Genomic DNA, 26,989 nt, shown 5'->3' on the forward strand with positions numbered 1-26,989 from the left:
GGCCAAGGCAAAATGCCCCCCCCCCCCCCCCCCCCCCCCATAACTGGGCTCCCCAGAAGCCTCTGTGTAATTCATACCCTCTCCAGTAGTGTTAGTTATACGGTGTTTATAAAAGCCCCTCAGGCATTACTGACATGTTCTAATATTATCAGATGAAAAACTAAATTATCAGACATGCTGTCTCATCTGCTTCTTTTCTAAACTTGCAGAAAGTAACAAAACCATTTGAAAGCCACTATTTGTGGATTCTCTGAAAGTTTCCATGGAGTGTGTGACAACTTATTTTTTCAGTCATTTTTGGAAATAGTGATCAATTTTGATTAATTCACAGCCTATGTTTAATTACATTTAAAAATTAGTTGTTTGACATCCCCAGTTATAATAAATGTCTACAGATGAGATCAAACAAAACAGATGAGAATTGCCCTTAAGCTGTTTAATTGGACCAAGCATTTTAGGTCACAGATAGGTGTAGCTTAGGGTCTCTGTCTATACACCTTATAAGACAATTTAGGTGATGGCATGTTGTTTTTCTGCTATTGAACTGTTTTCTAATAATGTTGTGTTAAATAAAGTGAAGGAAGGAGAGAAATAACGTTTCCCTAGCAGTTTTTAAAAATTTCCCCACGTAATCCGATTAATCGATTAATCGTGTCGAGACCCCATCCGATTCATCGATTATCCAAATAATCGTTTGTTGCAGCCCTAGTATGCAATAAAGGTTTAATGGGTAGATTTTATTTTAATGAGAATTGAACAGTTGTTTTGTTTGCCTTGAAGAAATATAACCTAAGACTAAAATTAGAGCATAGAAGTTCCTAAAGCTCAGAAATGAATAATGCTTCCAGCGCGGTCCCCCTAGTAGCTATTGAGGACATTCTTGAAGTCCCGTAAAACTAAAAGGAAAAACATTTTGACACCCCAAAATCTGTGGAAGAACACAATAAGCGATAAGCATGAATTTCTCTGATAAGTTCTTTTGTTTTCCTGCTAAGACTGTGTGCATTAGCCCTCTGCAGCAGCATGGAGAGTGAACTGCCAACTCCCTTTCAGACCAGTGAAATGAAACCATCCCGCTTCTGTTTATCTGTGACTTAGTGTTCTGTAAGTTCCAGTGCCTTCTTGTGAGAGACTGTGATTCACAGTCATTTTCCCTTCAAATTTATATCTGGACTACCTGCACTGGCATCTCTTTACATCCCTGCTCATCAAGCTGAAGCTGATGTGTTTTTCTATGGTGTCCTTTGGATTGGAAATAGACAAAAAGATTTTTGAGAGTTTGTTATTTTTTTTGGTCCAGTGTGAGATGCGGTTCAAGCCGCTGCACTTCCTTAGTCTAGGTCTACTTAAGTTATCCTGAGGAAATCTCTAGGGCCCGACCGATATGGAATTTTTGACACCGATACTGATATGAGACTTTTCACAAAGGCCAATAGCCGATATAATGGCCGATAAATTCCTCTCCGGGTGGAAAAAAAAAGCACCTTAAACTTAAACTCTGCATTTTTTCCCATGTTGTTGCTCACATATTTCTCCCTGATCTTTTAAACACCAAAAACAGTACCAGTAACTTACTATAGATAAGAAATCGGAGCACTCTGTAGCGGGGGACAGAGCGAGTGGAGCCGGGCTTGGAAGCGCTCTCCCGGCCACATAGTGAGCAAAGCCCCGGCGCTGAGGTGGTGGTAGTTACTAGTAACAAGGCTTCTAAAATCAGAGCTATATAGCACCTGCAGCTCTAAACATCGCACCAATAGACTCGACAGACAGCGCTAAAAGTATTTATTAATACCCGCATCACGAGCCAGGGGGCAGCTAAGCAGCGGGACGCTCTGGACAGAACGCTCTGTCCAGCCACAGTCCGACGCAGCACATTAACTTTTCAACACACTGCCACAAAGCGACATGAAGGATGAAAAAGGAGGAAACACAGTGTAGCTGTTGCTTATTTCACAGTTTAACTCACCACTGAGAAGAAATATGCTCCGTGAAATTTAGTTTACATCAGCGCCGCCACTTCCTGCTTCAGGCAGAGCGGCTGCTTGGCCACCTGCTGGAGAGGTGGCGCGACTGCACCCCAAAAAATTATCGGCCTTTATCCGCCATTGTTTTAGCCGATAGCCGATACAGTTAATGACCCCAATATCGGCCGATATATTGGTCGGGCCTAGGGATGAGCCAGATACTCGTTTCAGACGAGTATCTGGTACGGATAAAGCATTTTTGACGAATACGAGCATGAAACGAGTAAACCTCGGAAATATCTGTAATCGTGCTGAAGGAAAATCCTCATTGGGTAACTGACTGGCTTCATGCTCTGTGATTGGCCAGTCACATAGAGCGCCCGCCCCTCCCTACACACAAAACTCTCTAGCCGGCCGGGAGCGCAGTCCGTCCGGCTCATCCACGCACACACACAGACAGTAACGGATCTCGCTGTGATTGCTTCACTGTTGCTCACGTTTCTTCAGTTTTCCCTAGGTTTTCTTCAGCTCGCCTCTTTTTCAGTTGAATATTTAAAGTTACTTTTTTCGTAACTTACCTGGTGCATTTGACAAGACAGAGTTGACGTGTTGTATTAACTCACTACCTCTGCTCCGGTCGGGTTTTTTATTTTTTTAACTCCATCTCTCTCCCTCTCACCCTCTCTATCTCTCTCAGACACACACACCTTAATCAACATTGTTTTGTTTAACTTTGTGTGGGGCAAAATGCCAAGAACGTTAAGAAAAAAATCTGTTTAATCAAATTAAAATAAAAAATATATACATAAAGTTGTGTCTGGTTCTAGCATTTCATATTTCCTAGTTCCTACTGCATGAGTTCAGATGTATTAATCCATGCACTTAAATATTAATGTTCTGATTTTATTGAAAAACTTGCTCTGTAATAGTTTATTTACTATTGTGATCAAAAATATTTAATCTCAATTCTGAGGCTGCTCTGTAAATAGTTTTCAAATAAACAATTAATACACATATCAACTTCTGATTTTTCCATATCAATTTCAGACTTAAAATAATGTATTGATGTAAACCACACCCACTTCCTGTTAAACCACGCCCACTTCTGGGTTATACCACGCCCATTCCGAGTACAGATACAGATAATTTAGTTGGTTGATACAGATACAGATAGTGGTGTACTCGCTCATCCCTAGTCAGGCCCTAGAAATCTCTGGCACCCCAGTGCGAAAGGATTGTAATTGCTATCCAGCAGTATAAAAGCAGTCTTTGTAGGGAGTTCTTCCACTCAAGGCTGCTCTTTGAAAGCAACATGGAGGCTATTTCTTTATTATTTTTCACAGTGGTGGAAAAGCATGAAGCAGGCCCTTACCTCAACATTCATCTGCAATAGCATTGGGTTACATTCAACAACGCTCTGTTTGTTGTGAGCTGGAGTCCGTTCTCTCTGATTCATAGAAACAAAGTGACTTGCAGGATTATTTGCATTTTGGATGGAGTTCTGAAACCTAAACAAAAGCAGTCACTGGAGACAGATTTGGGCTATATGTGGTGGCTGCGAGTCAACCGAAATCTGGCTTGATTTAGTCGGGATACTCAGTGGATTTTCTCTATGTTTGGTGGCATTTCTTTTTTCTCTTCTTTGTGGTAAATGCGTCTGTTTGCAACAGGATTAGTGGAGTTCCCAATTGAATCACCGTGTTGTGCTGCTAAACATCATTTCTGTTTGGACCGGTTAACTGTAAGATCATTAGTGTTATTATGGTGTGATCACATCTGTGTCTCATTTGGTAAATATTGTTTTCACGGAACATCAAACATGTTCGTCTTCCATTTGAATGCAGCGGTAATATCATGAAAGTCTGTTTGTTTATGTTTAGTTTGTACTCTTGTATGCATTTAAAGTATGAGGGTGGGCTACTCCATTTGGTTCAGTGGAAAATTAAAGTGCCGGGAAGAAACAGAAACATTGAGATCAAGAAAAGTATTTAGCTTGATACCAATTTGGTTTCTGATAGTTATATGAGATTTCCATTTAAAAATTAGTCTTCACACATTTCAGCGTGTACAACTGCCATCAGATACATGATCATCTCTAACAAGTGAAGTCAGTGTCTCACTGGGCTGTGGCTGGGGATGGCAAGCTGAAAACATTTGCGAGGGAGTTTCCAAAATTTCCCAAAACTTTTGCAAAGGTTCCAAATTCCCATGTGTGAGTTTCAGGGTCTTTTCTGGGGAATTTTGAACTTATTTGAAACATTTGCTCTACCACTACTTCCTTCTCAAAATTGTCTGTTTGCAAGAGTCAAAATATTTTTTGGAAATGTTCATGCGAAGTACTGACAATCTGTCCAGGGTGTACCCCGCCTGTTTGCCCAAAGACTGCTGGAGATAGGCACCAGCCTCCCTACGACCATGTGTGGAAAAGTGGGTTGCGACAATGGATGGATGTTCCCAATTTAATTTCTGCCTCACAGAAATTAAATTGATTGATCAATGGTATTTTATATAGCAGGTTGTAGATTTCAGCATCCACCAAAGGCGCTTTACAACACAAACATCAATTACCCTTTCAAACGCAGGTGGTGATGAACCACATTGTAGCCACAGCTGCCCTGGGGCACACTGACAGAAGCTAGGCTGCCACACACAGGTGCCCCCGGTCCCTCCGACCACCACCAGTAGGCAAGGAGGGTAAAGTGCCTTGCCCAAGGACACGACTGCAACAGACTGAGCGGGGCACGAACCTTCAGCCCCCCGGTTATAGAGCAGGCACTGCCACTGTTGCCCCTCGCATCAACCAACCAATTAACTAAATTGGTGTCCATGTTGCAACCATGCACCCACTAGACCCAGTTGTATATAAAATCATACGCACCAACTTGGTGTGATCATTTGCAACAATTCTTACAATTTTCTATCTTCAACTAGATGCCAACGCTTGCAGTGAGATATTGCTTCAAATAAGCCTAAAAAGTCACGGGAGCTGATATTCAACCAAGAATAAGTGAAAAGTGAATCCCCTTGTCAGCTTTGTGATGAAAAGCAAAAACACAATAAACAGACTTTTGTGTCATACCACATACTGTTGTCATTTTCAAGGCTACGAGCTCACTCTTCTTCTCTTGTGTGTTGGGGTGAGTTCAGGGAGCTCTTGGTGAGAATATGTGTATTTTTTAAATGTTTTTTGTAATTCTGGTGAACCATTCCCGAAGCCATGGAAACAGCACTTAAAATATTTTTGTTCACCACATCATTTATTTGCAGCTTTCTCGGTCCCAGACTTTCCTCGGGCTGCAGCTGCAAACCTCAAATATTTATAACGGTGACTGTGGCAGTTGCAGGTTTACAATAAGTTGATTTTTGCTTAGCTGGTATTAGGTTTGGTTCCCCACAGACCAAACTATAAATCAAATTCACATCTAGCCTTTGCTTAATAACAAGCATTACTTAATCAGAGGGAGGTCACCACGTTAGGTGGTAAGTCTGTGTTAACTTATTTATTTTTCTGATTCTTCTGACTAAAACTTGTGAGGAAACTTATTTCCATTTAGTGATTTCAAGATGTGTAACCCCATCTTTTTAGCTGTACTTTTGCCAAGTTTAGTGGCGTTTCATCTCTACAGAAAGTGAATAAACAGGCTGCTTCTCCCTGTTGCCTACCAGGCTGGTTTAAAAGCATTATTTCATTGGCTTCTCCTGCTGCTGCGACTGAACCTTGAATTGCTTAGAGTGATTAGTTGCAGGGAGCACGCTGCAGCAATGCTCCCAGGCTACTTTTGTTTATGTTGAGGCTTTTATGCATTCTGTTTAATGTGCTTGTGGGGCTCGCTTTTGATCCCGGAAGGAGGCTGCTGAGATACCCCGCCACCGCTGTGCCCCCCCATCTCCTCAGCCTGCATTAGCGCTACCAAATTCAGATCAGCCCGGAGAGCCGTTTAGACTACCCCCACCACAACTACCCCGAGTCTATTGAAAACACACCTTTCTGTTGACTGAGGAAGCTTTTCTATAGAGCTGAGGCATGTGAAAACTTTCCGAAAAATAGTAAGTGGTGCTTTCAGGGAGCGCTTCTTGCTCCGAATAGAGGTTGTAGACAGTGTTCTTGATATCTGCCCAAATTCCCCCCAAGTTGCTCCAGAGGCCGTGTGTAGTCTCAGATGTCAAGAGTTCATGATCTAAAATGATTTTGAAATAATTTTCAATTTAAAGATAGATTTTTCAAAAAGTTTGATTTTTCTGTGATGATCTAGGTTGGTTGATCTCTTTAGCATGTAGCTGCAGATCAGCTGTCATTTGACTTAAAATGTCATCTCTCATCAGTAATTAAGTGATTTCACAGGCAAGTAACTAGCAATCACTTAAGATTACCCTCTAGGGGATTGTGTGTGTGTGTGTGTGTGTGTGTGTGTGTGTGTGTGTGTGTGTGTGTTGCCTGAGAATGTTAGTGTTTCATCCTGGCTTCTGCAAAGAGAAGTCTTTAACATGTTGGGGAGCAGCTACAATGGAAAACAGGGGCTGTGCAGAGAGTGGACCAGATTAATATGCAGCACCAGCACTGAATAGCAATTCTCAGCACATTGCTAATTGTTTGATGGATAGTGCAGAGCCATTTGCATTTATATCGTACCATAAACGCCTCCTGCCTATTTAGATCCCATATTTAACTCCTGACACTGGAGCAATGGTCACAGTTTCCCTGCAAAAGGGCCTCAGCATGTTTTTTAACAGAAGCTTCCTCTTTTCAAACCACAGGAGGTCACGTTTAAGTCACGGATTGATGGATTTGAGGTTGCCTTACGTCTTCTTTAGTTGAAAAAATGACATTTGTTTTAAACTTGTTTAAAAAAAATCACATGTGGTGATATTAGCTTTGACCTTTGAGTTTAAATGCTGCTTTGCTGCTGGTGCACCAAAATGTTTAGATGGTCAATCAAAATGCTTAATCAGCATAAAAGTGCCACTCTGTATTAATGCAGATTATTCTGCTATGAATTAAAAACATTAGTGGAACATTGAAGGTTCAGGAATAGTTTGCATTTCTTTTGTACATTTGTTAGAGGTGTGCAGTGGCTACAATCTGGCAATACAATATATTTGCCATAATAAAAGCTAAACATTATTTCTAATTTTTAAACTGAATTTAATTGAAAAACTCTAGCCAAATGCTTAAAAGCCTCATCTAGGTTTATCGTAGCCTGGCAAGCCAGACTAAATAAATATATGACGTATTATCCATATTTTTGGGAATTTGGAATATATTATTTAGTCTGTGAATGCCCCATTGACGGCTCTCGGTTGTGGGGCGGGTCTTTGAAACGATCTCCACATGCTACTGAAGAACGAACAACGTGAAGTATTCACCGCAATGGATGTCAGTCAACGAGGCAGTCGGCTCGTTTTTCATTTTCTAATAAAGCCCAAGTCCAAATAGTCTAAACTTTATGTAAAAGCTGTTTCAGACAAGCTGTCGCCATCTTGTTCCACTCTATCGCATTATCCTGCCCACAAAGCCGATAGAGCGCAGTGATTGGCCAACCACTGTGAACCAACCACAGCACTCAGTTTGAAACCCTGAAAGAGAGCTGTGATTGCCCCCCCCCCAAAAATGCTGCTTCTGCCGCAGAGGCACCATTGGAGCATTCCCAGAACAACCTTTGCAAAGCAAGAGTTTGGTCTAGTTCACTAGGCTAGGTTTACCAGGAGATCTTGTTCGAATGAAAGTGGAAAATACTGCTTCCCCCTAGCAGTTGGAGTTTGAAATGCACCATACAAAAGAAGTTAAAGTGACAATGTTTTGTTTTAACCATTAATTTCTGGAAATATCCATTGAAATGTTGTAAATTAATTAGAAGATGCCCAGTTGTTGAAAAATATTGGCGATTTCAAACGTAACTATAGAAATCGATACAATGCTTTTCAATATCAATTTTTTATCATAACAAAAAATATCGCAATATTTCTGTGTATCTATATCTTCATACAATCTTAATATTTGTGCTTGAAGGAGCATCCATTGGTCACTTGGACGTGTGCACAGATCTGGTAATAAATGGGACGATTGTGTATATTTTGATCACAATTATATTGAAATTAAAACCTTTGAAAATAAAATCCTGAACCAAAAAGCATCAGAACCCTTTGAAAGACAGGCAGACTCCATCTTATGAGTCCGTGTTAAACTGCAGATGTTATATAAATGATATTTTAAGGTGCATGAAGTGTATTAATATTTTTTTAATTCTGAAGCAGGAAGCACATTTTGGTTCCCACTGCTGTGGCTTAAAATCTGTTCTTTGCATTAAACAGCATTTTTTAATATCCATAATTATAGGTGGTGAAACCTAACCATGGTAATAAAAAGCAACCACCAATACCAGGGAGATAACATACCTGTCATTTAGAAAATGAATTAGCTGGTGGTGATTTTTGCATGCACCATAAAGAATAACTTTAGATCTTGGTCCTGCAATCCAGATGATTTGAGTCCCAGCAGCATCACACTATCTGGTGACTCTTTGCTCAACACTCCCTATTACATTTTCTTTGTTGGACCAGGTTACTGCTGCTATACATTTCCCTTGCAACTACAAACAAAATATAATCTATCCTTGTGTAGATAATGAAATTGAAAAATGTGGATTTTGCAAGTGCTTTGAAGAAGAAAACAGACCATCCATCATTTGTCTATCCAGAGGGACCTCATTTGATTTTGAATCATTTCAAAGATATGAAGTTACTGTCTTTAGATTTCTGGCACTCCTTCAGCTCTGCTTTAGGAGAACTTTGTCTTTGAAACGAAGGCTTGATATTCATCATCATTTTCGAGATTTCAATCAATGGTGGATATTTTTCTTTGCTAATGACTTTTCTGTGTCTTTGTGAATGTTCTCCAAACCTTTTCTTTCATTACTTCAAGACACTTCTCACAATCTGCCAACTCTTATCTGGAGATGATAACACTTCAGTAGTGGTCCTTATATAACTGATTAACTGTTTCAGTAAGTGATAAGAAATCTTGATTAAATAACCATATTTGTATTAGTACACATTTATTTGTTCTTTAACACATTATAATATAGGTTTTTGGGGGCGATTTGGTATATTTATCTTTAAACGTTTTTGATAATCTTTCTCTTTATAGATTTAGAATAGCATCTGATGAAAGAAACTTTTACACCCCCATTGGCATGTATAACAGCTTGACAAGGCATATGTGACCCTTACCCCCAAGAGAAGCCAGGATGTCCAGTTTTCAGGTGCTGCCATGTTGTGTTTCTGAGCACTCTGGATGTCTGGCTGAAAAGTCCCACGTACTCCTCATCAATGGTGTTTCTGTTGCATCTACCCCACCCCCCAACCCGGTCTCACGGAAATCAGGGGCAATTTGCACGTGTTTTTAGCATGCCACACGCGCACATTTAGCCGTTTTTAGCGGCTCAGGAGCCCGCAGGTACGGTGTGTGTCACTCGCTCTGGTTAATCCAACAGGAAGCCGGCTCTGAGAGCCGTTTCTTTAGCGACTGACGCATCACTACGTCATTCCCTTTCCTAATGTCCTGAAGAACGGTCTGGAGCGCAGGCGGAGTGTTTAGCTAACCTGCAGGAAATGTCAACAACAGTTATCCAGAAAGTAGCTAAGGGTTACCAGAGGTGTTTCTGAGGTGTTCCCTAGGTATTTTTAAGATTTAAAAATTCAAGAAGGGGGTCTGAAAAGCTGTTAGAAATGGCGTCAAAGTCGCTAAGTGTGCAACACTGTGGGAGAAGTGCTTCATTTGCAACTCAGGGCAGCGCAAGTGGGAAGAGCAAATTATCGGCTTGTTTTGTTTTTATAATCGTTCAAAACTCAGATCGTAATTGGGATTAAAATTCGAATAATTGAGCAGCCCTAGTTGAACATGTTAAGTTTCAGTTTGGACTGTTTATTGAATTTTCCTACAATAAATTCAGTCTAATAAAATTGCTGATTTTGTCTGACTGAATGTATAATGTACAATATATCGTGGCATATTGTTTCATGTCCCCTGTATCGTGGTATGTATCGGATTCCCAGAATTTCACCATTACACATCCCTAGTGGTTGGTAGAGCTTTGGCAGGCAGTAACCTTATCCATATGAACTTAATTACAGCAGGAGGGGCAAGTATACATGCAACATTCATCCTGATAACTCAGTAGAACTTCACCGGAACTCTACACTACACCTCTCTATATATTAACAGTGCTCTGCTGCCACCTAGTGTTCAGTTCAGTACACAACATTTACAGTGTTCAATGTCCATTTACACTTAATCAATAGCACATATACTAATATTTACATATCTTAACAAATCCCACAATGGTTACCTTTATAATGAGACCAAGTAATCAAATAGACTTTGGGGTTACAGAAATATAATCATTAAAGTGTAGGTATGTCATTTGTGCATCACTGACATAATTTTTCATTAAAAATTGCTTGGGTACAAATTGTCTTGAAAGATAAAAATGTGATTAATCAGGATTAATTAATTACAATGCCTCTAATTAACTCATTAACTGCTAGCCGTTTCCTGATTTGAAAAGCCCTTCGCTGCTAGCGTTTTTCAGTGTTTTTGCTGTTTTTTGAAGTCGCAGAACGTTATTGCGCTTTATGATGATGTGAAACAAAGAGTAGAGTCACTTCTTACATTTGGAAGAATCCGCATGTTTCGAGCATTATCCGTTCACAATCTGTTGTCGAAATGTGATCGACGAAAGCTTTTCCACTTCATGCCTCACTTTTTACAGCTGCGGCCCAAAACGATCTCCTAATACATGGATTTTCTGCTTCCTCATCACATAACGTGTGATGTACGAGGATAAAGATCAGCTTTAGAGCTGGGATGTTTGTTCTCACGGTGCGGGGGCTCGGTCCGACGCCCACACAGTAAAAAGATGCAAATGACGACTTTAGATGTCAATGGCAGTGAACGGTTGGATTTAAAATGATGACAGTGGCAGTTAATGAGTTACTAGACTAATGTTTTTAAACAAGTCTCACCCTAGTATCCATAGTTTCACTGAGGATAATTACTTTTGTGTTTACATTGATTGAGAGGGAATAAAAACTTGTTATGGAACCAACCACAAGGAGGATTTTTGTTTTTTTGGGTCTGGATCATAAATGTATCATGGCTCCAATTTCCAAACTTTCACTTTGGTTCATGCAGTATTACTTTAGAAGCCTTTACAGTTTTGTATTACATTAAAATTCCTCCTGTAATTGACCACTGGATGCACCAAAGTGCTACATTTTGCTGCTGTTGCTATTTGCACTTTTTTTTAATTCAAAATAAGAAAGTGTAACGTTTAAAAGTTTGGAGCATTTTAAAGATGGTAGAAGTCCACTTTCCTTAAGGACATAAATGCCATTTCTCCATTCAGGAGGCATACTACGAAAAGTAAGAAAGTAATTATTTAACAGAAATGCATCAGCATTAAAGAATACTCTTCATATTTTTACTATATCCATTCAGATGGGTGCGGGTCCAGGACAGGAGATATTTTTTTTCTCAGATCTTCAGTTATTTTGCCTGGCAAGCTGCTTCTTTATAGAATAAGACAAAACTTTCTGGCTTTCCCATGGTTTTGAAAGTTCAGCTTGTTGCATTCAAGCTGATTAATAATGAGGAACAACGTCTGTCCATGAGAGCTGGCCGAAGCTCTTTGGAAACAAAAACAATACACTTTACGGAACATTCTTGAAACTTTGGAAAGCTGCTTGTTTTCCATCCTCTCACATTTGCATCTCATCAAGGATCTTGAGTTAAACGTAAAAAATTAGCTACTCGTACAAGGTGCATTTGAAATCGTAGGCGCAGCTGAAGTGCTCTTGTGACTGCAGAGCGAGACCCCCCCACTACCCCTCTTACCCCTCTTCCTTCACCTCCTTCTCCCCATGTGGCCTCAAATCATTAATCACCAGGATCTTTTCAGCTGTCAATACATACAAAAAGGCGACCCCCAAAGCCAACAATGATGTCTAAAATGAAACTGCTCCCTTTTTCAGAGCAGGGGCAAATATAGTTCACTAAGGATTATTGTTTACTGTTCTGTCCCGCTCAAATCTCATGCAGTATTTATAAAGAGTTTATCTTGCGGAAAAATCCTTGTCTGAACAACACAGCATATTGTCAGTAAAAAAATGAAAAAAAGTCTCAGATTTGCTTTGATCAGTTTTATTTTCCTCAGATCTCTTGTTCAAACTAGTACGGAAGCAGAATCTTTTGGCACTAGCGGTTACGATTTTAAGCTCATGGTGTATAATCAGGGATATTTCACCATGAAAGTGCCTAAAGGCAGCAGGAGGATGTTTTTAATCGCTACGGTCTCATTTGTCATGTCGAGTGCTTAAACTGTGAACCAAACAGCAACCAAATCTTTAATACGGTTTACTTCCACGTTGGCATTTGTTCAGCCAGCATCTTAACACATGTAGTCTCTTTAAATGAGTTGCTTGGGAGGCGTCGTCTGTTAACTACTGTACAATTATCCATCGATTCAACTTGTGTTTTGCTGATGCAGCACATTTTATTTTTCTGTAGTCACTTCAATATTTTGTCCGTGAAGGCAAGAGAGAAGAAAAAAAAAACACGGTGCATAGCTGAATACTAAAATTCCCTTTGCTTATTGATCTTCTCCTCAGTGTGCTGTTTGGCAGTTGAGGTTTTACGATGCAGATTTTAATCACCTCTGCTGGTTCTGAGTGGCCCTCGATGGGTCTGTCTGGCACCGTCGTTTCCAGGCGACTGATGATTTGTAACTTATAAACATCACAAGTCAGGGAAGGACACCTGCCAGTTTTTACACAGGGCCAGGCGCCCAGCTCTTCTGTAAAACAGGGTTATTTGTTGGGGGACTTGTGTCATAAACTTTATAGATGGATGATTTGTTGTTTGATAAAAAATTTTTTTTTCTTTATTAGATTCAATCCTGATGATGCCTTGTTCTACAATATGATGCATTTCAGCAGTGGCTTTATGAACTGGGTACAGGTTTTTCATGGTGATGACTAGAGGTAGCCTGACAGCAGCCGGATCTCCATGTGTAGCCCCGCCCCGTTTCTATTCTCCTGGGTCTCACGAGAATTCATCATGCAGGGCGAGGTTAGACTAAAGGTGTGTATTCGCAGGATCCCGGCGATATATTTTTCACGATACACAGAAGAAAAACAATATCTCGCAATACTAAAAGCCAGATGATATTTGCTATTTTTAAGAAAGAATTTTTTTGTAAACACTCAGGCCAGACGTTTCCAAAACACATCTCATGTTATCGCAAGATCTTCTACCAGCAGAATAAAAACTGCTGCCACCGAGCCGTTGCAAGTACAGTAAATGTTGGCGTCTAAATTCTTGATTAAAAAAATCCATTCATTGCTTTTAAATATTGATCCTGTTGCCAAACATGAAATATTGCGATATTTCAATTGACTGATTACTTTTTACATTCCTAATTATTTGACCTATTATTTTAGCTTTCCCCACATTCAGTGTGGTTACAAGTGCATCTAAATTGAACTAAAACCTTAACCATAATAACAGCCTTTATCATTTGCATGTGTTGGAAAATCTACTTTTTGAACGACGTGCGTTGAACTCCTTGGTGGGGGGCAACATGCTCCTTTTGGTGTTGGCATTCTCCCGGTTGGCGTATCATGTTCTCCAAAAATGCTGGTGAGAGTGAAGCAGAATTTGCACAGTGGCCAAAGAATGAAGCAACAACACTGCTGCAGCACGGTACATTTGGTACATAATGTACTGTTTGATGTTATGACAGATTCATGCAGAGTCATGTGGCAATGACTCGTCACTGCCGGAAGGGGGAATGCCCAGGAAGGTGTTCACTCAGCGAAGTTGGGATGTCATTTAAATGCAGTTAGATTTCCATACTCCTTACTATGTCTCCTTGCTTTTTCTGTCTCTCTTACAGAATCCCTTACACTGAACAGGATCTTAAATCCGCATTTTATTCTGAAAGTAGCGTGGAGGCAGCCATGGAAGTGAAGGAACGTAGACCTTATCGCTCACTCACTACCCGGCAGGATTCGGAGCGCCGTTACACCAGCTCTTCAGCGGACAGTGAAGATGGAAAACCCAACTCGAAATCCTACAGCTCCAGTGAAACCCTCAAAGCCTTCGACCATGACTCAAGGATGGCCTACGGGAGCCGGGTCAAGGAAATGGTACACCACGAAGTGGATGAGTTCAACCAGCAAGGTTTGTCCAATTTTGTGAGTTGATGAGAGTATAATTCATGTCAATAGGCTGATCTATAACAATGTGGTCTAAACCAGATTAGTTGTTATACAGTCATCATGTTTTAAATGAGGACTCAGAGAAGAGGTCATTCAGTAATACGTTTGAACTCACCGTGATGGTGAAAACTTAACTAAAAGCATCCACAACTTGACATCATTGCTCAAAAACATTATTTGTCTTCAAAGTTCGAACTGAGGCGTTGTCCACATGCAGGTATTTGGCTGATAAAAAATATATCAGGCTTACCCTACCTTACCCTTAAAGTATAATAATAATAATAATAATAATAATAATAATAATAATAATAATGAACTAATAAAGTTGAACAATTTATTGAAACATCCCTTAATTTTTTAAAGAATTGTTTTAGTTTATTAGTTAATTTTTAAAAACTATAAAGAGATTTAAGATATGCTCTGCTAAGTGGTTAACCTGCTAATCAAAAGGGTCCAAAATGTTTTCTAAATGAGACATTTAAAAAGAATGTGAAACTATGAATATACAGAGCATTTTAGAAAAATATTATGTATTTCACACATAACCTGCTGTTGGTATCTCTCTCTCTCTCTCTCTCTCTCTCTCTCTCTCTCTCTCTCTCTCTCTCTCTCTCTCTCTCTCTCTCTCTCTCTCTCTCTCTCTCTCTCTCTCTCTCTCTCTCTCTCTCTCTCTCTCTCTCTCTCTCTCTCTCTCTCTCTCTCTCTCTCTCTCTCTCTCTCTCTCTCTCTCTCTCTCTCTCTCTCTCTCTCTCTCTCTCTCTCAATTTTCATTTTCTACCATTACCAATTTATTTAGATTTTATCTTAGTTAAACTTTGATTGGCTGCTGTAATGGGTAGCAATTAAGAGAAAACTGTTAAAAGTAAAGAAAAATGCAGCTTTTTGGTGACGCTTAGCTCAGCTAAGGATTTTCATTTCATGCATCTTGATTTGTCTTTAATGTAGGCACTTCTATGTCACAGTGGAAGTATTTTAGCATTTTTGTTTCAATGAAGAGATGTCTTTATAAATCAAAGCATTGAATATTGAGAAAAATGTAGAACTGCTTTAAAATTCATGGTTACTTTAAATGAGCATTAAAGTCAACCAAAGCAAAGTTTGGAATTATATTACAACATTATTTTCCTCTTCAACAAAAACAAGATCCTTGTGGTTTTCTTAAAAGTGATGCACCGATATGAAATTTTTGGACCGATACCGATACCAATATCTGATATAAAGATCACTGTTGTGGCCGATAACCGATATTTGCCAATACCAATTTACTGACATTATCGCTTCTAAAATCAGCAGATTTTGTATAGAATTAAAATTATTAAAGCTGAATTTACATTATTATGTACACACAACACACACCTTTCCGGTTCTGAGATGATTACAATCCCTATTACATGACTAAAGAAATACACATCACCCCCCTCACCCTCTGAAACAGATAAACCAATGGAGACAAGATGGAAAAAATATCGGTTGTTAATATCGGCCTAGTTTTATATATCGGGCCGATACGATATGTTAAAAAATGACTGAGATCGTCCGATACCAATATTGATGCCGATTTTCATCTTTCGTTCATTTCTTACTAGTGAATAAAACAGCCCACCTCTCAGTAATTTACACTTTATTCTGATTTATTCCCAAAAATGTCAGTAAAGGTTTTCATCTAAAGATGAAATGGGAAAAAAAAACATTTCATATTTGTTGGGATTTCTGCAGGGGCAGACTTTTCCCTTCGAGACCTTGGCTTTGGGGAAGCCCTCCCTTCACACGCAGCCTCGTACAGGACAGACATGGGCCTGCCTCACCGTGACTACTCGGTCAGCGTCGGATCCGACGCGGACACGGAGACGGACGGCATCATGTCCCCGGAGCACGTGGTCAGGCTTTGGGGCCGCAGCAACACCAAGTCGGGCCGCAGCTCGTGCCTCTCCAGCCGGGCCAACTCCAATCTAACTCTAACCGACACCGAACACGAGAACACAGAAAACGGTAAAATGCTCTTGTTCGTTTTCCTCCTTTCTTGTTTGGCTGCTGATTTCATACAGTTTATTTTGTTATGATGAAATGCATTTAATGATCATTTTGAAGCATTTTCCCTAAACACAAATTGTCTTTCTGTTACTTGAAAGTGGAATGATCAGTTTTGAATTGGAATTCTCTTTCTTCCAATGAGCAGTGGTTGATTGGGGTGATTTTCAAATTTTAATCCTTTTTATAGTTTTAGACTGATAGAAAAGGCTCTTGTAGATCCTTTTGTGACTACTGTCATGGTGTGGGGAGTCATAGACACTTCTGTGGTTTGGTGTTTCTGTTTTGCCCTTAAAGGCATAAGGAGCTTTTGATCAACACTCACTTAATCTAAAAGAAAAACAAACAAGACTAAATCTTATTTTTTATTATGGTTTCAACTGAGTGCTCAAAAACATTTTCTGGCATATACAGTTACATGAAATACTTTAGGGTAAGTTCAGTGCAGTGTGTAGGAGGCACCGTGCGGCCATGCTTCTTTTCATCAGGCAACATCGTCATTCTTGATAGCATGCACCGTTCTCTGCTTTCCCATTTTCTGTTGAGCTGGATCAATAAGGTTCGCTGATGGCTTAAGTCAAAGATCAGTTTTGCAAGACACAAAGGTCAGCATTAATCCAAGTCATGCATATTATACGGCAGATTGATGATATTGTTCCCAGATAGAGAAACTCATCAAAGCACCCGTGGCAGAAGTCTAATTGCCTTGCACGGTCCTGCAGAGAACCTTGTGAATAGTTTTGCATTTCAGAGTGCGCCACGTTATGTATTAGCTTCTCATTATAAGTGACAGAAATGATTCTTGCAAGTGGAATACGTTTGGCCTGATGACTTGGGGAGGGAGCGTGGCGTCCCTCTGCTTGATCATCCGAGATGCCACGGGCCTTAAATTTGACTGTATTGTATATGATTAAAAAGAATCACCTCGGACAGCTGTCCAGGAGTTGGTATGCTGTATTCAGAACACCCGTAGCTGCAGCATCGTGCCTCTGTGAGAACCAGTTGAGAGTCTAAGTAGGTTTTTATTCCACTCACCCAAGCAGAAAGAGCACTTGTATTCAGCGTTTAATTCAGTAAAGCTAGATAACATACAATTTATATATGGCAAGTTAATTAAAATCCATCGAGCAGGCCTTCTTGTGTGCGCTTTAATCTATTTAAATCAACAGACCATTTACTCTGTTTTAATGTATTCAAGCCGCTGGGCAGTTTCCCCTCCTCCTCCTTCACATATGACTTACTTGACCCTGGTTTTAATGCATGCAAACAAGCAGCAGTAATTTTAGAACAATTTTCTTGATGCTGTAATTCCAACCCATCACTTCGATTTAATGATCGCACATTTATTCCACTGATGATGATCTTAGATACGCCTAAAGTGAACAGAGACGTTTAGATTATTGGAACTTGATGCTTTGAATAACCAATTAGGTCAAGCTATCTCATCTGTCATCACCGTATGACCGTTTATTGGCCAGTATTAGAGCGGTTTCCAAGTTTTGGATACAAATTTAAAAGTAGAATTGGATTTAATTGGCACCAACAATAGTATGGGGGCTTAAAGGCGTGGTTCACTCATTTAATCAACACATTTGCAGTGATCTCTAGTAGGAATCAATACTTTGTAAGTCGTTCTCGAGGGGAGTTACTGGGGCACCAGTTCTTGGACGTAAAAGTTGCCCACATCACAGCCGAGCTTCAGACGGATGGTTTTAGAAACATACTTCCTGATATTTGAACATCTTGCCCTGGATTGGATAACAACAAATCAACTCTACCACTGACTTGCAACATGGACGTTTTATCTCCACAAATAACTCAAGCCTGGAGGAGCTTCTGCCGTGAGGTGAAGTTGCTAATGTTGACAGTTAGCTTAAACTAGCCGAGACGTTCTGTGCTGATTACCGGACAACAGCCTTCCCTGTCATGAGTCAAGATGGGTGAGTTCATGAACGCTAATTCACAGTGTGACATAGATCTGTGAGGATCTTTTAATCCTAGAGTTTCACTGTCTATTTTTTATCAGAGGCTAATGCAGGAGATAGGTGTAGGAGACCATTTTCATGTCCAGCCTGCTTGAGAAACTCAGTGACTGATTATAATCAAAAAACAAAAAACCCCACTAAAAACGTTTGTTCAGTCAACAACACCTTTAATGTTATTGCAAACGATTTGCAAAAATGATGTTTGTGTACATGTATTTGTTGCAGTTGAGTCGCATTTCTCACATTTACTAGCTCACAGAAAATTAAATCGTTGTAACTTCAGGAGAAAATTTTCGTGCACATTTTTAAAGCGTGTTCAGAATTCCAGCAACAGGAGAGTGAGGTCACGCAACACACACGAGGAACTTGAGAACCCTTGTGACCAATTAGAAATACCAGAAGTTGCGTGACAGAAGATTGAGAAGGGTTCACGACAAATGTGACAACAGCGATCATTTTGAAAGGACATCGTTTTCAGCAACATCGCCCTAACCCTAACTCTCTAAAATGCTACTTGCACTTCATCACCAATGGAGATTATTTTTAATGGGATTCTATGGATATTCTTGTTGGGATACATCAAAGAAGCATCCTTCCCATGCTTCTCCTGGGTGCCCCTCAGAGACGCTTCCAGCAGCCATTCGCCGCTGACTCATTGTACGTCTTACTGAGGCTAAACAGCAAGATGTCAAACCTGTCTGCTGTGTTTGGAAGACGGTTGCTTTACTTGGTTTTCACCCAGTAACAGCTTATCCAGATGTGTGCTCTAATCCTAACTTTCCCCCACAGTCATGGGCTGGCTATCACGTTTCTGTAACCATGAGAACCAGCATGGAGACGACCACAAAGCCCGTTGAGGAATTGTTATTCATGTATTCCATAACCTGTGTAGAAAAAATGACTCAGCTGAAGCTTGTGCTCTTTCTGATGGGAAAAAGGAATGCTTGTGTGACTGATGCTGATGGTTTTCGAAGGCCAAAATGTAATTTGTTCCAGTGGGTGGTTAGTTGTGTACTTATTTAGCTTTTTTTACTTGCTCTGAGAGATCTGTTCTTCATTGATTGAGGAGATATATTTGTATATGTTTACACACACTGCCAAGCCTTGATCTTATTGTAAAGTGCTCCAGAATGATGCGCTCTGTCTCTTATTTTCTATAAAATCCAAAACTCAAACGTTCTTATGAGATTATCTGTTTCAAACTATTTATACTTTATGAGAAAAAAGAAAATGTCAGTCCTTCTCTGTCTGACATGTAGCTTTAGAAGTAGATTTTTTTTTCTGTTATTGCTCATTTCTCGAATAGCAGTTGTCATATTTTGCCTTTGGGCAAAAATGTTAAGGTAGTAGAAACACTTGTGAAAACGTCCTCCCACTATCTTTCAGCAAACAAGCAGCTGTTATGTTACCTTTTTCTGAGTTGTTCTCTCATCTCAAATCAATAATTTATTGAAAGGAAATATTTATGTCATTGTTTTGGGCTGTTGCTAGTTTTAATTTAAATCAACTCAAGACATCCACTCTGGAATTTCTATTTCTATTTTAATACCTAAATTATTAATTAGCAGAAAAAGGAACAAAAGTTTGACTGACTTGGCTATGTGCTGCTTGATACACAAACTGCCAGAAACACTAAATTAACAGCCCCGATGGTGGAAACACGATTTTCAGCTGTCACAACAGATTGCTTTAGGGCTAGAGTTTGACTGCTTAAGCTTATTTCTTAAGCCTTATTTTACAGACTATTTTAAGGAATGATGCAACCATCGATGCTACATTTCTTTTTTTAAACATATGAATCTCTCAAATAAACAATCTTCAATCAGAAAGAAATGCACATGGATTATTTAAAAAAAAAAAGGCTCATTCATTTTTTCCCCTAATTAATCAGCTGTAGTCTCTAGCATGAACGGACGTTGTGTGGACCGTTTTCTGTGGGGTAAAATAAGCTGTGGTGCTTCTGTTTCAGGCAGTACATTTTTAAATATTTTACATTTTCCAGAGTGGGGCAAGACAGGATTACAATTCTTACTCATTAATATCCACACATGAACATCTCGCCTCTGATCAGCTAACAATAATGCAACTCTTTCACTGCCTTCGTTTTTCTTTCTTGGGCAAAAATGGCAACACTGATGTTTTATCTCCATAAATAATACAAACCTGAGTGAGTTCTGCCATGTTGAAGAGATGCTAATGTCAACAGTTAGCTTCTACTAGCTGAGACGTGCTCTGCTTTCTCCTGGATGTAAAATCAACACAGCCTTGTGCAGTTGCAAGCCAAAGTGGATGGGGCCATGAATGCTAATTTGCCCTGGGATGTAGAAGAGACTGGAATTTTCTGGTCAGAGTGTTTTCCTGTCTCTTTCCTTTCTGCGGCTAATGCAGGTGATGGAGGCTGAAGAAGATGTTCATGTTCAGCATGTATTAGAATGACTGATCATATTTTAAAAATAATTACTCTCGGTGAACAAGACCTAAAAAAGACCAACAAGATAAACAATTGTAAAATTGGTAAATATAGTGCTCATAGTGCTAATTGTATTCTCACTCACAAATGATCTTAAAATAAAACATATTAGTTTTCCTGCTCCTCCTCCCTACAGGTTGAAAGCGGAATTACAACAGACATAAACAACCTTGCAGTAGCTAGCGCTACCAATGAGCTAACACTAATGTGACACAACTTATACTAAAATAAATCGCTAAGTCAAAAGATCCACATTGTTGGACCAAAGAATAAGTTACTTACAAGTCTACAAAACCAGGTCATTTTCAGTCCGTAATTTTGTAACATAAACTCGTGTAGGCCGTGCCAATGTTCTCTCTGGTTTTAGTTCTTTGCTTCGCCTCCAAAGACATTACCTTCTTATTTTTACTTCCAGGCTCCACCATGATGCCAATAGAAAAACCTAACTTCTTCTTTTTCTACTTCTTGTGCTTTTTGTTGACGACCAGCAAACTGAAAATGCGAACTGTTAGCATTACAGCTAACAGCCGTAAAGCAGGTAAAGTGCTACCCCTAGGACACCTCCATCCATACATCCATTTTCTATACTCGCTTGACCACGCAGTCGAGGAGGGCTGGTGCCTATCTCCAGCAGTCTCTGGGCAAGCAGGCAGGGTATATACCCTGACAGGTTGCCAGTCCATCGCAGTAGGACACCTACCTGCTCCACAAAACTATCAAGTGCAGGTTTTGGCCAGTAGAGGCCTGCAGAGTGGTGTCAAATATGAAACTGGTCAAGTTTCGAACCCAAAAATAACTGAGTTCAATGTTAAAGCTCTAGCTTACCTGTTGTTACTTTGAACAATTTTTCGTAGGAAGGGTTTTGGAGAACTGCCCCAGCAGTCTTCAGACAAGACAAGGAAAGGTCTCCAGTCCATCACAGGGCCCTGGACACAGCTATTCACACACACACACTCACACACACACTTTGGAACAATTTTGCGCAGGTTGAAATTGTAGGCTTACAATGTGCATGCATTGGGAGAACATGCAAACTCTGCAAAAAATACCTGCAGCCAGGATTGTAACCTGCAACCTTTTCATTCTGAGGGAACGATTGTACCATCTGGCCCACCATGGACCCCTTTAGTTGATTGAAATGTATTTTAAGTCCTTTTCTTTTCAGTCTTTTGCTGAGCTGAACTTACAAAATGCATCAGATACACATGACCCACAAAGGGCAGCAACTAGGGCTGCACAAAAAATCGTAAATATATTGTTATCGCGATATCAGCATGCACAATATGCATATCGCAAAGAACAGATAAATATCGCAATGAATGGTCAACTCAGATGTTTGCTAAACATAATTCATTCTGTCAATCAAATGGAAGCATGATGTTTTTTTTAACAAATCAAATAGAGCTCTTCACCCATTTGGCTAATTGGATGCGTTCTCATAGGTTAGATGCCTGCCCCTGAGGCCAGGGGCGCAGATAGGATTTTCAAACTGGGGGGACAAAGTTCCAATGTACCCCAAACACACACACACACACACACACACACACACACACACACACACACACACACACACACACACGCGCGCGTGCACGTACACGTACACATACACAAACTATTGCAAGCGCCTTAACTAGAGCTCAGTCAGTTTGTGTAGTTTCATCCAACGGTTTACGTGAAAACTAACTTTTATATACGTGTTTGAAGCCATTATGCAGTGGAACGCTGGCAACAAAGCCCTGCCTGATCAACACTATAAATGATAAATGATCCGCACTTGTATAGCGCCATTCAGAGTAAGGACTCCAAAGTGATTTACACTACAGTGTATCATTCATCCATTCACACACATTCACACACTGATGGTGATGAGCTACGATGTAGCCACAGCTGCCCTGGGACGCACTGACGGACGCGCCCCACTATTTAATTCAGTCATTTGTTATTCTCCCAATCAATTACTAACCAAAACCTCATGCTTTATGCAAAACATTAAATGATTTTCAGCATACCAATCTTTACAGAACTGCACATAAAATATATTTAAAAAACGAAATAGAACAGTAGTTCCCAAACTTTTCAGCCTGACCAACAGCTGTTCCTTCATATTTTTACGTTATTTATAAATTTTCATTATATTTGGAAAGTTTCAATTTATATATAAATATATAAATCTCTTTTAAAATTTTATATTTCACCTTTTTTATGATTATGTGGCACACTTGACTTCCATATATAACGCATCGACGTCTGCCTCTTTTTACGGCTTTTTTTTTTTTTACATTGTCGCTACGTCTGTCACGTTTGCGGTGTTTTACCATAGTTACTACATCCGTCACGTCCCAGAGAAGGTTAAACCAACATCAAACCCAACGTTTGGAGCTTGTAAACTCCACACACTCTCGTGCAGCACCAGCTGGCTGATGCTGCAGCAGCGTCAATCTTCCCGGCTGGATGAGTGAATTTCTTCAACAGAGTCAATATTCTGCTTCATAATCAGAGTCAGTCATGACCAGACAAAGTGATCAGTCAACAACGACCAGACCTGCCAGCTATTATACGTTTTATCTCACATTTGCGCTCTTCATGTTGCGCGCATCTCCTCCTCTCCCCAACTGGGAGCCTCTCGGCGGGAGGCGTTTTTCAAACTCTAAAAACTCCCAAACTTTGCTCAGCCTGAAGGTTCCACATCTCCACTATCTTCTGATGTAAAGTAGTAACTTCATGAGGGATCATATTTGTAGATGAGACTTGTTAAAGTCAGCAATGTGGCACTTATAATGAGTAAGTCCCAACACTGACAACAATGTACAGAAACTATAACCAACATGCATAAACAGACAGATTGATCCCGCCTACTTACACTGTTGGTCTTTTTTAAACACGCAGTAATCGTTCAAATTCAAATTCAAAAAAACTTTAATCATTCCCGAGGGGCAATTGTTTAAATGCTTGCCTTTTTCAAATCATCCTGCATCCTAGCAGCAACCACTTTGGCGCCTCTGGAGTCGATGTTTGTTTACGTCATGCTGCGCTCAATGTAATTGGAAAAAGGAGCTTCAAGCGCTTAACCTCTGATTTTGTTTTCTTTCTGGCCTTAGTTGAGAGGGACGGATCGGGGTCAATCTGGATCTGGGGGGGGCAGATGCCCCCCATCCCCCACATTATCTGCGCACCTGCCTGAGGCGGACGGCACTTAATTTTGAGGGTTAGCAAACACCTGAATTAGCTTTGTTCTGCTCTTTCTGCTGATTCTGCTTTTCCCGGGATCTACTGATTGCCTTTTCTTGTTCAGTTTATTTTTCCCCTTCCTCACATCTTTGTTTTGTATTATTTTTGTTCCTGAGTTAAGTTTTTATTTATCGCGAGTAATATCGTCATCGCAGTATTAATCATTGTTATCGAGTATCGCAGGTTTTCCTAATATCGTGCAGCCCTAGCAGCAACTAACATCGGGTAGTGACAGCAATGGGAAGGGGGTTGGTGGGGGAATACTTGTTGCAGTCTGTAACTCAGAAATATGAAACCTACACGTGGCTTCTTTTAATGAACTATAAAACAAACCATTAAACAAAAGTTTCATGGAAATGAAAAACCCCACAGTGATTTATCCCCCCGTTACCTGCGTCAGGTGATTTTTTTAGAGGGTGTACATTTCTTGAGTGACTTTGAAATGTTGAAAGATTGAGGTTAAGAGCTCCGGGGTGGTTTTCAGTTACTGAATCTTTGAACGTAGCGTGACTGTCTACGAGAGACAGGTGTTCCTCATGAAACATGTCTCACACACACACACACACACACACACACACACACACACACACACACACACACACACACACACACACACACACACACACACACACACACACACACATCCCGAATAACCGAGCAGTTTTGTAAAGCAAATCTCTTGCAGATGTGAACGTGAATTGGAAGTACATCAACTGTCACTTGTCCAAGCATTGAAAGAACCTTTGTTCACTTCTATTATTCCAGGCTCAACCCACCTTTCCCATGCACTAAAACGCTCCTACTGTGATTCAGTGTTTAGTAATATATTTACTATGGGCAGTTTGGATTTTGAAAATTCTCCAAAATAACTCAGGTGATGAAAGAAACAAAACTATTTTGTAATAGACGAATAAAAAATATTGAAAAAGCTTACACATAACAGTTCCACATCCGTTGGATAATTATTCACCAGACAGCCGAGTCACAACATAACAAAGTGTTCTTACATTTTAAAATAAACCACTGAACAAATTTTACTTCCATGCAGCTTCCTGTTGCAACCTGCAGACGCTAAAACACCACTGCCGCCGCCGACCACACCCCTCTGAAGTGTCTCCTTTGATGCTCACACCGCGTTTAAGATGCGTGTTACCTTTGAACTGATTCTCATGAGCGTTTCCTCAAGATCAGTTCGGAAGCCGGGGGGGGGGGGGGGGGGGGGGGGGCAACATCAGACTTCCAATTAGACAACATTCCTCTGCATTACAGGGCTGGATTCACTCAGGTTGTTTTACAGCGACTGTGACACTGTGGTAGGAATAACAAGGCTTCCTATGAAAAGGTAGAATAACTGCACACACCCAAGAGCATATCGTCACTAAAAATAAAGCTAGAAACTAGTTTTGCATGAATAATGTGAATCTTGCGTCCTATCTGTATAGTCTCTGCTCTCTAAATTCGTTAGCCCTCTTCACACACAAAGACCACACTGTATTAAAAAAAAAGCACAAAAACTAAGCATAAAATGGAAGTTCTTGCCAGCATCTTGACACGTTGGTGAGATATACATTAAAGACTAACTAACCCTAAAATAACATTTATTTGCTAATTAACTGTATAATTGTGTCTTTACAAATGCAATCTTTCTGTTTCCGTGCATTTTTTGACATGTTTTTGTAAACTTGATTAAATCTAGAATCTAGGTCAAAAAAACGTTTTAGCGCTGCCTCCTGTGGCAGAACAGCGACTACTGCATTTTAAACTTGTGGTTGACTGGGCCTGGAACAATTTCGCGTCATCGGCACATTCTCCTCCCACTCCCCCTCCCTCCCAGGATGGAAATTCCTCGCTCTTGGCCATGCCACTCTGTGCCTTCTGGCAACGCCCACTTTCATGGCATTTTTTAAATCTTGACTAGGGGTGGAGTTACATTTTCCCTCTTTAAAAATGCACTCCCGATGGTGCATGGTAGAGCATTATAGGTCTGCAACTGTTATGAGAATTAAAACTCGGAAGCAAAGTTGGGGTTGTTTATTATTGTGGTGGGAGAGTAATGGGGTCCTAGGGGGAGCATGGTGGCAGCATATCCGTGACACAAAGCTCCCTTGAACTTGTATCTTCTGGTCTCATGCCAAGGCTACAGCCCCATCGGCATATTTCTGTATCCTGATGTAATCCAAGAGAGCTGTGTCAGGATATGGTGATCATGGATGCATGCACAAGGATCATCATGGAATCAGGACGGCATCTGACCATTTGCTTTGTCTATACGGCTATTCTACTTATTTATTTATTTACCCATAACGTCACAAATGTTGTTTTAGGATGAGCCATTGTGTAAAACTTTTTCCATTATCTTTTGGAAAAACATATCGGACAAAATGCATTAAGTATAAATAAACGGGCTTCATTCATTGGCCATCAATGTGAACACTAGCAAAGAATAATTGTATGAATTAGCTTTCCTCTGTTCTCACGGTGCACCAGTGCTTTAACTCATTTTCTTGTCCTGCAGGGTTTCACTCTTAATTATAGTCCTGGTTTTTACTCCAGCAGACTATTCTGTCAGATCCTTCATGTTTAGTTTCACTCCAGCAAGCTAAAAACAATACCTGACTCACAAAACAGCTTGTAAAAGAAAATCATTACATGGCATAGTTGTTCGTTTGTAGTTTTTCCCATATTGCTGTTTAAAATAGATTCATTTTGAAGTTCTCATTTTGCCAACAACCACTCGGACTAAATTTTTAATTTTGCCTTCCATATCTAAAACTTCAAAGTGCTTCGAAACAAGCTTATCGAGAACATTAGACCCAAGCCTAATACAGCAAATGTAATGTGAACGCAGAGCTTTTTTCTTCATTTCCCACGCACAGGGAAAGATTTGGTGAAACAGCCGTATTTTGATGCATCGTTACTGCCTTCTGACTCCACGGATAGAGAATGTGATCGTACGCTGAAGAGGACAGAGCTCTCCTGTAGTCCTGGGATCAATCATTTCCATTCGTCCTCATGGAGCTCGTTGTGGGAGCTTGTTT

The 26,989-nt window shown here is 40.1% G+C and overlaps 1 protein-coding gene across 10 annotated transcripts in view; it reads left to right on the forward strand.

The window, feature by feature from the left end:
- The window catches only part of tenm4 (teneurin transmembrane protein 4), a 224,535-nt gene that overhangs the window by 37,140 nt on the left and 160,406 nt on the right, over positions 1–26,989 (forward strand). For all 10 annotated transcript variants that reach the window (XM_054742618.2, XM_054742619.2, XM_054742620.2 and 7 more), the window contains exons 2-3: positions 13,916–14,202; positions 15,957–16,229. In XM_054742618.2, the coding sequence (XP_054598593.2) occupies positions 13,980–14,202; positions 15,957–16,229 (496 nt within the window). In that variant the 5' untranslated portion in view covers positions 13,916–13,979. The remainder of the gene's footprint in view (positions 1–13,915; positions 14,203–15,956; positions 16,230–26,989) is intronic.

The sequence above is a fragment of the Nothobranchius furzeri genome, chromosome 13 (assembly GCF_043380555.1).
Source record: "Nothobranchius furzeri strain GRZ-AD chromosome 13, NfurGRZ-RIMD1, whole genome shotgun sequence".
NCBI classification, from domain to species: Eukaryota; Metazoa; Chordata; class Actinopteri; order Cyprinodontiformes; family Nothobranchiidae; genus Nothobranchius; species Nothobranchius furzeri.